Here is a 14,216-nt window from a genome sequence, read left to right on the forward strand (position 1 = left end):
AATCAGAAATTCAGTCTCTAAAGTGGTCTCTTAATTTTTTCTGCGGCTCTATATCAACCTTGTTGATAATAAATACTTGTAACTGTTACTAAAATCAATAGCTTGCACACAGCGTTGCTTTTTATCTTAGGAGTCCAAACAAACAAAACATGGACTTTCCCTCTCAGCTGGGAGAGCTTACTTGTTCACAAAATTTGTGATTGGTTTCTGTTGTCACTATAGTTTGGCTACAGAAATGAAGATGCTTTGTACTATTGGCCTCTTCTTGGCATTGACAGGTATGTTTATGTAGATTATGGTAATCTATAATCATTTATTCTTTATAATAATTTGACTCTTGCAATACAAATTCAACTTTACTACAAATTACCCTCAGTTACAAAAAATCCCTCTCCTAGCCTACGGTATATGTTTCTGTGTGATTTCATTGCATTGCATTCGTTTCTGTGTGATTTTCAGTGCATTTGCATTAGCAGCAAGAAGACACATACTGATAAAGCTATACCTTCAGAGTTGTTTTGGATTAAAGAATCAGCTAAATGAATGTTCAAGCATTTAAACATTTTGCATTGAAATTTATACATTTGGCAGATGCTTTAATCCAAAGAGACTCACAGTAATGCAAAGGTGCAAGTATCATCTTGCTGTGTGCTCTTTTAATCTTTGCGCTACTAACACAATACCCTAGCAACTGAGCTACAGGAACAAAATATATGTAACCATACATATAACAATTATACATAATGTATAATTGTATTTGAATTGTTTTATATAAAGTGGATGTCTGTTATTATGAAATGTAAATATTATTAAATCTATTATTAAATGTCTTTTTCCAGCAATACTTTATATAACGTCCATTGAATTTATGTGTAGGAATATGCAGCTCTTCCCTTATCAGCAAAAGTCATAAAGGAGATAACCCTTTGTTGCAGTATGTGGTGAATAACTCTCTCAGAGAGCATCCAGTGCTTACCAAACTACGTCTGGTATGTATAGAAACACTTCATAAAACACAGAAACACTTCTGTGCCACCATAGAAAACTCAAAAACTGTGTGCAATGAGCATTTTACTTACAGTTGGGTTTGTCTTCTTAGATCTGTGTAATCTTACATGCTAACACTAGAGGTCAGCAAATTCTCATTTTCTTTTTTACCTGCATGTTTCTGTTTTAAGAAAACTATGGAGGATCCCAACCATCTAATGATGGTGGCACCAGAGCAAGCTCAGTTTATGGCTACTCTAGCTAAACTGATCAAGACCAATAAAGCAATTGAGATAGGTAAATGAAAGCCATACAAATAATGATGATTTTGTGTAATAAATTAACTGATCCCTTGTAAAATGTGAACAATTTAGGCATGTACACAGGATACAACGCCTTAAATCTGGCTCTGCTAGTACCTGAGAATGGACGTGTGGTGGCTTGTGAAATTAATGAGCAATATGTGAACACAGCCAAGCCCTATTTTACAGAGGTATGCCAAGCAAAACATATTTCACTAATAGATTGTTATTTCATACACTTAACTTAAACTGAACACACTATTTTTATTAGTCCTAACCTTGTCTGTCAGATATCTGTATCTGAAGTGTTTAACATACACCTACACACGTCTCATTTTCAATATTGATTTATGCCTGCCACTGTGAGAATGCAGTCATCAGTTTAAGGCCAGCTTGACCAGGAGTGAGAAAAGAGAGAGATGCAGAAATGTCCATCAGATTCTAGCATGTGCTGACTGAGATGAACGTGAATGCCCATTTGAGTGCTGATATAAACAATTAGCAAAGTCAAAGAAGCACAGTGCATTTTCTTCTGTATAGTAGCTATAATATAACACTCAATCAAATACATGTATATGCAACATTATAACAAACAGCAATAACGGCAAACTCTGTTTTAGGCTGGAGTGGAAGATAAAGTTGATATTCGTATTAAGCCTGCAGAAGAAACATTGGGTAAAGATGGACTACAATAATTATATAGGCCTATTACTTTTATAGGTGGAGCTAAAAAACTAAAAGCATTGTCCCTACAGATGAACTCTTAACTGCTGCTGAAAACGAAACATATGACTTTGTCTTCATTGATGCTGATAAGAAGAATTATGAAACATACTATGAAAAGTCTCTTCAGCTTGTTCGAAAGGGTGGCATTATAGCGATTGACAATGTAAGTATGTTAAGTACAACATTTTTTCATTTTCATATTTAAAGGGATAGTTCAGCCAAAAATAAAAATTCTGTCATCATTTACTCACGTTTTTACTCACCGTTCCAAATCTGTATGAATTTCTTTGTACTGATGAATGTATTTGGAAGAATGCTTATGACCAAACAGTTCTTAGCCACCATAATGATAATTTAATGTTCGTTGTTCTGTTGAACACAAAAGAAGATATTTCGAAGAATGTAGGAGAGCACAGTTCTGGGGCACTTATGACTACCATTTTTCTAACTAAAGGTAGTCAATGGTGACCAAAAACTGTTTGCTTACAAGCGTTCGTCCTAATATCTTTCTCTGTGTTCCAACCAAACAAAGAACCGTATACAGGTTTGGAACAACTAGAGAGTTAGTAATTAATGACAGAATTTTCGTTTATGGGTGAACTATCCCTTTAACACCATAAAAAAATCTTAAAATATCTCAATAAACTCAAGTACAATACATGCAGCAAAGAAATAATTGCCATATTTTTTAAATGTGCTCTTATTTTAGAAATTAATTTTAGACAAATGGAACTGGTAATAAATATTATGTCAACAACATAAAAAGGTTTTCTACAAACCTATGGAAATAAAAAGCATAATGAACTTTTAGACGGTTTCAACAGACGCATGCAGCTGGCCCGAAGTTAACTTCCGGTCTGTGTTTGGTTATAATATAACAATTTATTTTACTACTCGACAGTCTTTGCAGAGGTCTACCGGAAGCTAACTTTGGGACACGTTTGTTTATGTGGATTGTCGTTGAAACATATGTCACAATACGACACAATAAATGTGTTGTAAATACTGCCAGAGAAATATCGTGATGAAGTTGCGCACTTACCTCTCTGTCTGTCTATCTTTCCGTCTGTCAGGTGCTGTGGGGTGGGCGGGTCATCAACCCTGCTGAGGATGATCTCTCCTCTCAAACCATTGACAAACTAAACAAGAAGTTACACAAAGATGAACGCATTGATCTTAGTATGCTCACTGTTGGAGATGGTCTGACCCTAGCTATTAAAAGATAATCCAGAATATGTGACAATTGGTGTAACTACAGTAGACAGAAAACAAATGTTCACATTAGCCTACCGTTACCTCTGTTGTTTTGGAAGTAAGGCCATTGCTAAATAGTTCAGACCTTCTTCGTCACAGCTACTCTGGTGAAAAAGTTGCCAATAAAATAAAAACAAGCATCAATCTCTGTAAAATATCGCATTCTCCATTTGTTTTTGCGTTAAATGTAATGTTTTGCTAACTCTGGGCACACACTCACGCACGTGACGACCGGGTCATCGGTTTATTACGACGTTTAAGCTTTATAAGATTTGGCCGCTAGATGGAGACATTAAACATCCACATAAAGTTACTGTTTGAAACCTGCTCCTTACATTATGAAGGTTCAATTTCATTGCTTTGAAATATATAGCTTTACAGCGTCATGTCTATTGTATACATTTGAACATTTATACTGTTGAAAGGTAACAATTACTAATACATCGCCAAATATACGTGAAAGCCCGCTTTAAATGAACAGGTTTGGGTGTTACGCAGTATTTCTGTGAGCTGGAGTTAATGCAACAGCTTGTAATGACATTCTAAAACTGGAAACAGAGTTCGTTCTTTCAGTTTGGGAATGACTCTTCTATCCAGTATTAAAGCAATGTTCATAAATGATGGCTTGGAACTAGAAATGAATTGGATACTGGAATGCCATTATGATACGGGGGTGTTCAAATTCTTACTGTAGTTCACATTTCCTTTTGCACCTTAATTTAAAGTGTGTATACTGGCAAATAAAGTGTATGTGTTGTTTACTGACACTGAAGCCTTACAGTTTCGTTTATACGTATTCAGTGGTTTAAGTGGAAAGCGAAACTTAACTGGATATTTGTCAGGCAAAGTTCTGTATGTAACCAATCGCGTCGTGTGACAATGTGACAAATTCGGAGAGCACCCGAAGAGCCTGTGGTTCGATCATTTGCAGAAGGTAATTTTTTCAGTTACTTTAATTTCTATCAATAATAATAAACATTTAAATTATTATTGTACTGTAATACTGAAAATTTGTATAAAATTATAACCAAATTAGCAAATAATTTATAGGCTATGTGATGAATGAGTGTAATTTATAAACAAATTTGAAATTATTTACATTGTTTACATTACATTAATATAAAAGCATCCTGCCATGATTTACTAATTACATAATTTTATACTGTGTGTTATTAGAATTTTACATTTTGTAAAATGTATTGCCTAAAAGCTATTGTATTTTACATTTTGTAAAAAATATTTTTTAAAAGCTAACCGAATAGATCACCACTTGATAAAATATAATAATAATAAAAGCATGTTATAAAAATGTTATTGTATTGAACATTTAGTGGCGGTTTCCCGGACAGGGATTATCTTAATCCAGGACTAGACTTTAGTTAAATTAGGACATTGACGTAGTTTTTACAAACAAACATTACTTGTGTGCATTATGAGACAACACAGTGGCACTGATGTATTTTAAGATATGTCAGTGCAAGTTGTTTTTAGTTTGGACACCTCTAACATTTATTTTAGTCTAGGACTAGTATTATTCCCTGTCCGGGAGGGATCCAAGTAAATTTTGAAAAGGGAACATATTGAAATAAAATGAAATCTGTTGCGTTTACATTTGTGCAAAGCTCTACAAATGTGAACATGTGAAAAAATAATAACAATATTTCTCCCTGCTTTCATTAAGACATGTCGGAGGAGGATCTTAAAATATTGTCCTGCCACTTTACTTGGGGCTTGGAAAAGGAAAATGCTGATCTTAATTTCCTTGATGTGAAAATCTGTGAAAGACTAGCAGTGCAATGTGAATATAAAGAAAATGTACAACAAAGAGAATACAACTTTTTGGCTTACATCAAACATCTACAAGGTGTTAATGATGAAGCACTAAAGAACTTGGAACTAGCAATAAAGGAACACACGGGGGATGAAAAAAATTTGATTGTGACGTATGGAAACTTGGCCTGGCTGCACAGTGTCATGGGAAATGTAGCCGAAGCCAAATCCTACGTAGAGAAAGTGAAAGATATTTTTAGAGCTTTTCCTACCCCATCCCCAACAGATCTTCACAGAGAGGTCCAAAGTGAAAAAGCCTGGTCGCTTCTTAAATTCTCTAGAAAATCCTACATCAGAGCCAAGGAGATATTCTTTGAAGCACTACAGAAAGATGCAGATGACCAGGAATGGAACACAGGCTTGGCCTTTGCTCTGTTCCGTCTGGAGGGACTGGAGGTTGGTGAGGTCAGGCGTGTACGTTTTGAAGAGTCTCCTGCAGTGGTCCAGTTGAAGAGAGCACTGAAGCTGCACCCAGACAATGCAATGATTCACGTATATCTGGGACTCAAGTGCTACAAGAACACGAGAAACACTGAGGCGTGGGAATACATGAGAAAAGCACTTAAAATGGCACCGGATAACCTTGGTGTTGTTTTGCATGTTGCCAAGTTCATGAAGAAAGAGCAGTGCTATGATATGGCCCTGGAAGTGTTGCTGCGAATGCTGAGAAAAGCACCAGACTCGTCGCGTTTGCATCACGAAATTGCCAACAATTATCGCTGGAAAGCCATGCAGATGAAAGACACACACAATCCACGGTTGCTCAGCCTTTGCATTCAGCATTTAGAGAAGGGTGCCAGTTTAAATCCAGGCTTCATATACCCACAGTTGGAGCTAGCTCTAAGATACGCAGAAGCAAAACAATCGCAGAAGGCAGAACACAAGTTTCAGGAGCTGGTGGCCCTTCCTGACCTAAAGCCGGCTGATCGTCAAGCATGGCATCGCATGTATGGAGATTTCCATCTTTACAGGTTGGGTTCAGAGGCAGCTGCAGTTGAGCATTACAAACAAGGCATGATGCTGCGTCGGGTGTCTACTGAATGGAACATCTGCAAAAACAGACTGAAAAAAGTTCTTCAGCGTGACAGACGGGACACATACCAAATCAAGAAGTTCTTTGATTCATTAAAAACAGAGAACCTATCAGCTGCTGAATAAAAGAGGACGTATTTTATTGCAACATACCTAATTCGTTTTTAAATGCTGTTCCCACTCATGAATTGCCCTTAACAGTATACGAATACATCTATTATCTCAACTGTCTATTGTCACTTGTGTAATGAAGTTTGTTAAACAACTCTGTAACCAGCATAAAGGAAATGTTGATTGATGTTTATAATATATTATATTTATGCTTATTATAATATACGTTTATTCAATATAAAAAAGTGCAGTTTTAAAGTACAAATTAAATTCCTGTCTAAGTTATGTTTATCATTCAATAACAATTCAATAAAGCAATACACTATAGATTCTGTGTCATTTGTAATAATTCATTTTATGAAAAAAATAATTCATGTAACGGTGCTGAAAAGTTAAATATGCACAAATATGTCGCCCAAAATACGCATACATTTTCAGCTGAATCACATAAAACCAATGTAAAGGTTTTAACCTTTATTTGAATTAAAGGAACGTGAGGAGCTGTAATGTAAGCTTTTGTGACATAAACAAATAACTTGACATATCAAGTTATTTAAGATAAGTAATGTAAATTTTATTTAAATATTAAAAATATTAACAATACATTAAAACCTTTATAACAGTGTTGCTATCAGGAAGCACCAACATTAATTTTACATTAGCCTATTTAAAGTCTGAATAAAGCCACATCCATACAGAAGTGATGTAGTAGTATAATGTCCTTCACTCTTCACCGTAATGGCAATCCCAAAGACTCACACCAAACAGAAATTCTTACGAATTTTAACATTGCAGAAGAATAAACACTAACAAGTTTCCTTATCTTATCCTGATCAAAAACACACCTAACACTTCATTTCAACATTTCGACTCTCCTCATCCAGTCATTAGAGTAAAGCATACTGGGAACACAACCCTCTGCGTATTTTCAGTTATGACAATGATCCATGTTGTCCAAACACGAATTTATTAAATAAACATCTGCATTTGCATCTTACGGCAGCAAGCAAGCGCAGTTCATGTCTTTGAATAAGCTTCATGTCTTGGATCTTACATTGATGCTGTGCAAAACTAATTTGAAAAGAAAATGATAGTCATTTCTTTTAAATTGTAAGCTTAATTTCAATCGGTGGCAAATCGTTTTAGTGTTTTAATCTTTTTGGTCTATAGACGCACTGGATGGTGTACATGTGGTGCTTGTGTTGCTGTTGGCTGCTCGTGTGAGTGCTGCGCTGTTGGAATGACTCCAGCTCCTCTCATAAGCTCCGTGACCGAACAGCATGTGTGAAAGGCTCGTGTTTTTCTGCAGCACAAACACGCGCAATATAGCGTGAAGAATATTGTTCCGTCAGTAAAATATGTGCAAATCTAACAATACAGTAAAACGTAATGCCGTAAATCAATAACACAACCTAGTTTTCAGAGAAAACGTTTGAAAAAAAAACATTTCATTCTTTACATTTGACACCATGCCGAGCCTTTATCACAAGAAAAAATCACACATTAAATGTGGTTGAAAAATGCGAGTATGATAAGGTTGGGATTCTGCGCATCAGTGAGCGCGCGTGACGTCACATCGGTCCCCTGGAGGATGTGCGAGGAGTGCGCGCGCAGGATGCTGAGCTGTTACAGCTGATTCTGTGCATTTAAACATTATGGACAGCTGCGTTTCGCAAACCTGGCATCTATTTCGGTATATATAGGAAGCAGAAGTCCGTCACCAAACGCTGCGAAAGAAAACGCATCGGCCTCGCGATGGAACGTATTCTTCATTCACCTGGCAGGACACGGGAAGAGTACCGGTACCAAACGGCACGTCCTTCATCACAACCCATCTCGAGGACTACCTTTACCTATGGCACCACAACCCCACTGAGAGGACATGAAATCGTAAGTGATTTCGGGGCTAAATCGGTAGATAGCCTAGATTTCGCGAACAAACTCGCAGGTGCGATGCCTGTTAGGAAAGTGAGTGAGAAAGAGTTACTGCAGGGGCTGAATGACCGCTTCGCAGGATTCATCGAGAAGGTTCATCACCTGGAGAACCAAAACAGAGCACTAGAGAGAGAAATTGAGGGCATTAGACTCAAAGCTAAATCCTCTGCATCTCTATCCGAAGAGTATGAATGTGAACTGAACGATCTGCGGCGGCAGGTGCACGAGATGACGCTTCAAAAGCATCAGATAGAGATAAACCGTCAGAACCTGGAGGACGAGTTCAACACTTTACGAGACAAGTACGACGGAGAGACGCGTGGTCGAGTTGGTGCTCAAGACAACATCGCGGTGCTGAAGAAATGCATCAGCGATGCCTATCTAACCAAACAAGAGATGGACAGGAAAGCAAAAGCACTTGAGGATGAGATCAGATTTCTGAAGGCGAACCACGAGAGCGAGGTGGCAGAAATGATGGTCCAGATGCAGGACAGTCAGGTGATAGCAGAAAAGAGTGATTTTATTAGAAGTGATCTCACTGCAGCTCTGAGAGACATCAGGATGAAGCTTGAAGGTCACACTGCATCTGACACCAGATACGCTGAGGAGCGCTTTAGAGCGCAACTCGCCAAACTGACCAAAGCTGCTGAGGTCAACAGAGAAGCCCTCATGGCAACTAAAGCAGAGATTCAGGAGCACAGGAGACAGCTGCAGTCCAAGAACATTGAGCTCGACTCTGTGAAAGGTGTGAGAGAAGCACTGGAGAAGCAACTCTATGACCTGGAGCAACGCCACAATGCTGAAATCCATCATTATCAGGTGAGCAACCGTGCAAGGGAGCTTTTAAGCCTATACAATTTAATGATAGGAGCAAGCCACATTTTATAATTTTGTGAATCTACGTGTTCATTTGATGCATTTCTAATGCACTGTTCTTTGAATTTAATTCAGATTTATTTCTATTGAGCCTTTTACAATTTTGCATTGCTGCAAAGCACCTTTACAGTAAATACATATTAGCAAAGACAGTAGAAACATTAAGAAATACAGGAAATGATTTAATACTGTACATAGAATATGTGGTACTATTGCACATTTTTCATAAAATGTACCTTGGCAACACTTACTGTTAAAAAATACTTGTCTGTTGACTTAGAATTCAAGAAGGAGCAAAAAAATTAAGAGACCAGTTTTGCCTTTATTCAGCATTTCTATATATTGTGACAATTTCAGTCCAGAATATGTTAAATTAAAAAGTCAGCCAACACCGCAATCTGAAAGACTTATAGAATTCAAAGACGCATAAAAGTTGTGAAAAATTTAGGCCAATTCCATCATATATTTATTTTTCCTCATATCCTAAAATACATGTAAAACATATTTTGTTGTTTAAACATGAATATAAACAATTTTTCTACACTGACAAAAACAGCTAGTAGCATTTACTAAATTTGTTGTGCTAACTTGCACGATTTTTAAGTAAATTTATTTCAAAAACTGAGTGCAAAAACTTGACACAATTTTTTGGAAGTAAATTTTAATTAAAAAAAAACTGCACAAAAAGGTAAATCCTACTAATTGTTTTTTTCAGTGTATTTTGACCAGTTTTTCCTGTTTCAATTTTCTGCAAATAAATGCAGATAAAAACAATACTTTCTTTTTCAATTTGATATCAAATAACTAGTTCACAGAATGAAACAAAAACAATAATTTTAATCAATCACATACTGTATCTAGAAATAGTGATTTCTCTAGTAAATTCTCTTCATATTTTCTATGGCTGTATACACATCCTAACATAAAGAAGAATTCATGTACGTTTTTCCTAAATACCTGACCCAATAATACTAACACTTTATTTATGCTGCTGCTCCTATCTTTTTCATATGAAATAAGCTTATGTGTACTGTGTTATGCAAAGTGAGACCTATTTTCAATGTACTTGCAAATATTTGTCTCATTAGCAAATCACTTTGAATAAAAGTGTCTGCTAAATGATTAAATGTAAATGTGTGCGTGTGTGTGTGTGTATGTGTTCATGTTTGTATATCCCGGTGGATACACACCAACACATGGGGACTCGTGTCACTGTGGGGACCAAAATTGAGGTCCCCACGGGCAAAAAAGCTTATAAATTGTACAGAACAATATTTTTTTTAAATCTAAAAATGCAAAAAGTGTTCTATGATCTTTAGGTTTAGGGGTTGGGTTAGGGATAGGGGATAGAATATACAGTTTGTACAGTATACAACTCATTACGCCTATGGACTGTCCCCACGGAGATAGTAAACCAGACATGTGTGTGTGTGTGTGTGTGTGTGTGTGTGTGTGTGCGTGCGTGCGTGCGTGCGTGCGTGCGTGCGTGCGTGCGTGTGTGTGTGCTTGTAATGCATTTTCATGGTGTTTACTTAATTTACCTTTTCATTTTTGGTGCAGGACACAATAAGAGAGCTGGAATTCGAGCTAAAAAATGCTAAATATGAAATGAGCAGCCATCTCAGAGAATATCAGGATCTTCTCAATGTGAAAATGGGACTGGACGCTGAAATTTATTCCTACAGGTACGTACATTTTGACTGATACAGTTGCTTTAATTTTACGATATTGTTAAATTATTGACATTGGCCAATCATTGTGGTTGATTGGCAAATTGATGTTAAAGTCAAGCTACAGCATTGCCAAGAGAAATTTATAATGATTTTTTTCATTTTTAGCGTTTTAAATAAATAATGTGTAAAATATTATCAAGTCTTAAATTCTAGTTTGTTATTATTAAATTGTATATAAGCATATATACTGCGCTCATTAGATATATCCACCTGTCAATAAAAAGCCATATGAGTCGATTTTGTGTTAGTGGTGACCGTAATGACTATGTTTTGAATTGATTTTCCCTCGCAGAAAACTTTTGGAAGGTGAAGAGTCAAGGTACTCTATAATCTCAGATGCACATATTACAGTTCCATACATTTATAGACAGTCACCCATCTATACTCTCCCTTGTGTCACAAGGCAGGGGGGAGGTCGCAGAGCAGAGCCTCAGTATAAATTTGTTGAAGAGATCATTACAGAGACAACCAGAGAAGATGTGGAAATTTTGGACACTGGGTCTGAAAAGAGTGGGGAGGGTGAGGGTGACCAACCAGATGAGGAGAGTGGTGAGAAAGATACACATGGTGACGTTTCACAAGAAGTTAAAGATGAAGAACCAGAAGCAGCGGTGGAGGATAGTGATGGGGGGAACCCTAGAGTAGAGCCAGAAGAAGATGAAGTCACACCAGCTGAGGAGAAAGATGATGTAGAAGACAAGCCAGATGAAAACACGACAGATGCTTCTGAGCTACATCAAGACATGGACACTGACTCTAAACCAACTCGAGATGAAATTCTCACAAAAAATGCCATTGAAGAAAAAGATGAAGGAAAAGACACAAAGAACATACAGCACAAGGATCTAAAAGATGATATGACTAGAGAAACAGAAATAGCACAGTCAGATGTACCTGGAGAAGACAATGTAAAGAAGACAGATGAACCAGCTAAAGAGGCAGAGAAAGATGTGCCGAAATCAGATCCGTCGGAAGAGCTGTCAGTAGAAAAATCTGATAAAACTGGACCCGAGGAGAAAACTTCTGAGGAGCCGCACAATCCTGAAACAACAGCACAAGTAAACAATAAACCCAGTGAGGAGGTTGTTAAGGTTACTTCTCAAGAATCTGAAGAGGATGGACACAAAGATGCTACGGTCACATCTCAGGAATCCAAGACCGCAACCACAGCAGACCAAGAGAAAGAAACAACTCCAGTGAAATCTATAGATGTAAACGCTCCCACACTGAGCCCACAGCCAGCACCTGAAAATACTGAGAATGGACAAAAGACAGCTTCAGGACATGAAGAGCACAAGTCAAAGAATATAAGTTCCCCAAAAAAGGAGATTTCAGGGACCGCCAATAAAGAAGCTAAAAAATCCGAGCGTGTGGAGAAAGATCAAGGTGACACAAGCAAAATAACCGAGGTTGAGAAACCTATAGAGAAACCCCACGAGAAAAACAAGGAAGAGGAAGAAAAACCAAAGGAATCCACTATAAAAGAAGACAGCACAGCTGATGGACTGATAGACCGTGGAAGAACGGAGAAAGGAGAAGGTGGCAAATCAAACGCACCAGAAAAACCGCAGGAGGAACTTTCTAAAGTTGCAGCAGAAAAACCGAAGTCTGAAATGAAACAGGAGGACAGCAAAGACAGCAGTGTGAAAACAAGCGAAGGAGAAACTAAAGTCACAGACGAGAAGGTTGATGAAACACAGAGTAATGGAGCCCCTAAAGCCAAGGAACCAAAGCCGGTGCAAAAAGAAACTCAAGAGAGCGAAGTGAAGAAGCCTGAGAAAGCCGAAGGGGCTGTAAAAACCGAACGACCTCAGACTGACAGTGGAAACACCAAAGATGTAAAAAGTGAAGAAACTGTCCCAAAAGAAAGCAAACAAGCAGACAGCGGCGCACGTGAAGTGAAGGCCGTAGTATCTGATACAACAACCAAACCAGAAGCAAAAGCTCTGGAGAAGACAGAGTGAACATGGAAGGTCCTGGAGAAACAAGCAATGCCCTTTAATGTATTGTAGACAGAGAAACAAAGACAATGTGGAATGCGCAAATAAACAAACTCGAGGAATGTAACATACATTATACACAACTGCATGATTATTAGATAAAGGGACAGTTCACTCAAAAATGAAATTCTGTCATCATTTACTCAGCCTCAGATTGATAGAAACCTGTATAAATGTCTTTGTTCTGCTAAACACAAAGGAAGATATTTGTAAGAATGTCAGTAATCAAACAGATCTCACCCCCCATTAACTGCCATAGTAGGGAAAATAAATACCATGGCAGTCAATGGGGCATGAGATCTGTTTGGTTACTGACATTGTTCCAGATATCTTCATTTGTATTCAGCAGAACAAATACTGTACATTTATAGAGATTTGGAACAACTTGAGGGTGAGTAAATGATGACAGAATTTTCATTTTAGGGTGAACTGTCCCTTTAAGCATGAACTTTAGCAATCTCAAAGTGGGTTTTGGACGCTTGTGTGCACTGTAAGATGGGTGTACATAAAGAATGTGTGAACAATGAGGAATGAATCATATATTTGATTTTGCTACACCCTTGCCCTGATCAGCCAAATGTATGTATTAAAATGATGCAATAACAGAATAAATATTTCAGCATATCAATCAGTTTTGTAGTGTTCATTGTTTTACAGATTACGTCAGAAGACATTGTTTTGCTAATCGGGGTGTTTTTATGCTCCGATGCTTTTGTTTTGTTTGATGGTTAACAGCAGTTGTATAACCTTAAAGGACAGTTCACCCAAATATGAAAATTCTGTCATTTACTCGCCCTCCTCAAGTTGTTCCAAACCTATTTACATTCCTTTACTCTGCTGAACACAAAGGAAGATATTTGGAAGAATGTTAGCAATTTACAGTTTTCTGACATCATTGACTACCACAGTAGGAAAAATGACAATGGTAGTCAAAAGTGCCCCAGAACGGTTTGCTTTCCTACATTCTTTAAAAAAAGATCTCATTTTGTGTTCAACAGAACAAAAAAATATATACAATCATTTTTTCTACTGTGGTAGTCAATGACGAACTAGAACTGAAAATTGCTAACATTCTTCCTAATACCTTTCTCTGTGTTCAGGCAAAACAATTAATTAAAAGTTAAACAGGTTTGGAACAACCTGAAGGTGATTCAATGATGACAGCATTTTCATTTTGTGTGAACTGTCCCTTTAAGGACCCTGTATAAAGTCTGACATCAACAAGACTTGGAAAGTCTTCAATGTGAATAAGCTTATTGATTAATAAAATGTATACGTTTATTTTTTTCCCTGTTTTGCTATCAAACCTTCTGCCCCCATCTAATTTTAGGTTGCAACGCAGCTCAGCATCACTTCTACAGACACACCTAAGAGTTGAAGGTTTTGAAATACTTGCTTTGTATAACAATAACAGTGTCATAGATGAGTTC

The 14,216-nt window shown here is 37.3% G+C and overlaps 3 protein-coding genes across 4 annotated transcripts; all 3 read left to right on the forward strand.

Moving 5' to 3' along the window:
- The first annotated feature begins 206 nt into the window (after positions 1-206).
- Positions 207-3,241, forward strand: comtd1 (catechol-O-methyltransferase domain containing 1). The gene is made up of 7 exons (XM_057342828.1): positions 207-278; positions 877-989; positions 1,179-1,284; positions 1,362-1,480; positions 1,910-1,964; positions 2,045-2,178; positions 3,089-3,241. Exons 1-7 carry the CDS (start codon positions 236-238, stop codon positions 3,239-3,241), a joined length of 723 nt encoding a protein of 240 aa, XP_057198811.1. The 5' UTR covers positions 207-235.
- An 899-nt stretch (positions 3,242-4,140) lies between these two features.
- On the forward strand, positions 4,141-6,485 carry ifit8 (interferon-induced protein with tetratricopeptide repeats 8). The gene is made up of 2 exons (XM_057342568.1): positions 4,141-4,203; positions 4,951-6,485. Exon 2 carries the CDS (start codon positions 4,953-4,955, stop codon positions 6,255-6,257), a length of 1,305 nt encoding a protein of 434 aa, XP_057198551.1. The 5' UTR covers positions 4,141-4,203; positions 4,951-4,952; the 3' UTR covers positions 6,258-6,485.
- Positions 6,486-7,831: 1,346 nt separating this feature from the next.
- On the forward strand, positions 7,832-13,402 carry LOC130559203 (neurofilament light polypeptide). 2 transcript variants are annotated; one of them, XM_057342147.1, is made up of 4 exons: positions 7,832-8,996; positions 10,614-10,738; positions 11,079-11,105; positions 11,190-13,402. In XM_057342147.1, exons 1-4 carry the CDS (start codon positions 7,998-8,000, stop codon positions 12,748-12,750), a joined length of 2,712 nt encoding a protein of 903 aa, XP_057198130.1. In that variant the 5' UTR covers positions 7,832-7,997; the 3' UTR covers positions 12,751-13,402. The 2 variants fall into 2 exon arrangements, with proteins under 2 accessions (XP_057198130.1, XP_057198129.1); XM_057342146.1 differs by having other exon boundaries at positions 11,079-13,402.
- The last annotated feature ends 814 nt before the right edge of the window (positions 13,403-14,216 follow it).

Source organism: Triplophysa rosa, linkage group LG9 (assembly GCF_024868665.1).
Source record: "Triplophysa rosa linkage group LG9, Trosa_1v2, whole genome shotgun sequence".
In the NCBI taxonomy this organism is placed as follows: Eukaryota; Metazoa; Chordata; class Actinopteri; order Cypriniformes; family Nemacheilidae; genus Triplophysa; species Triplophysa rosa.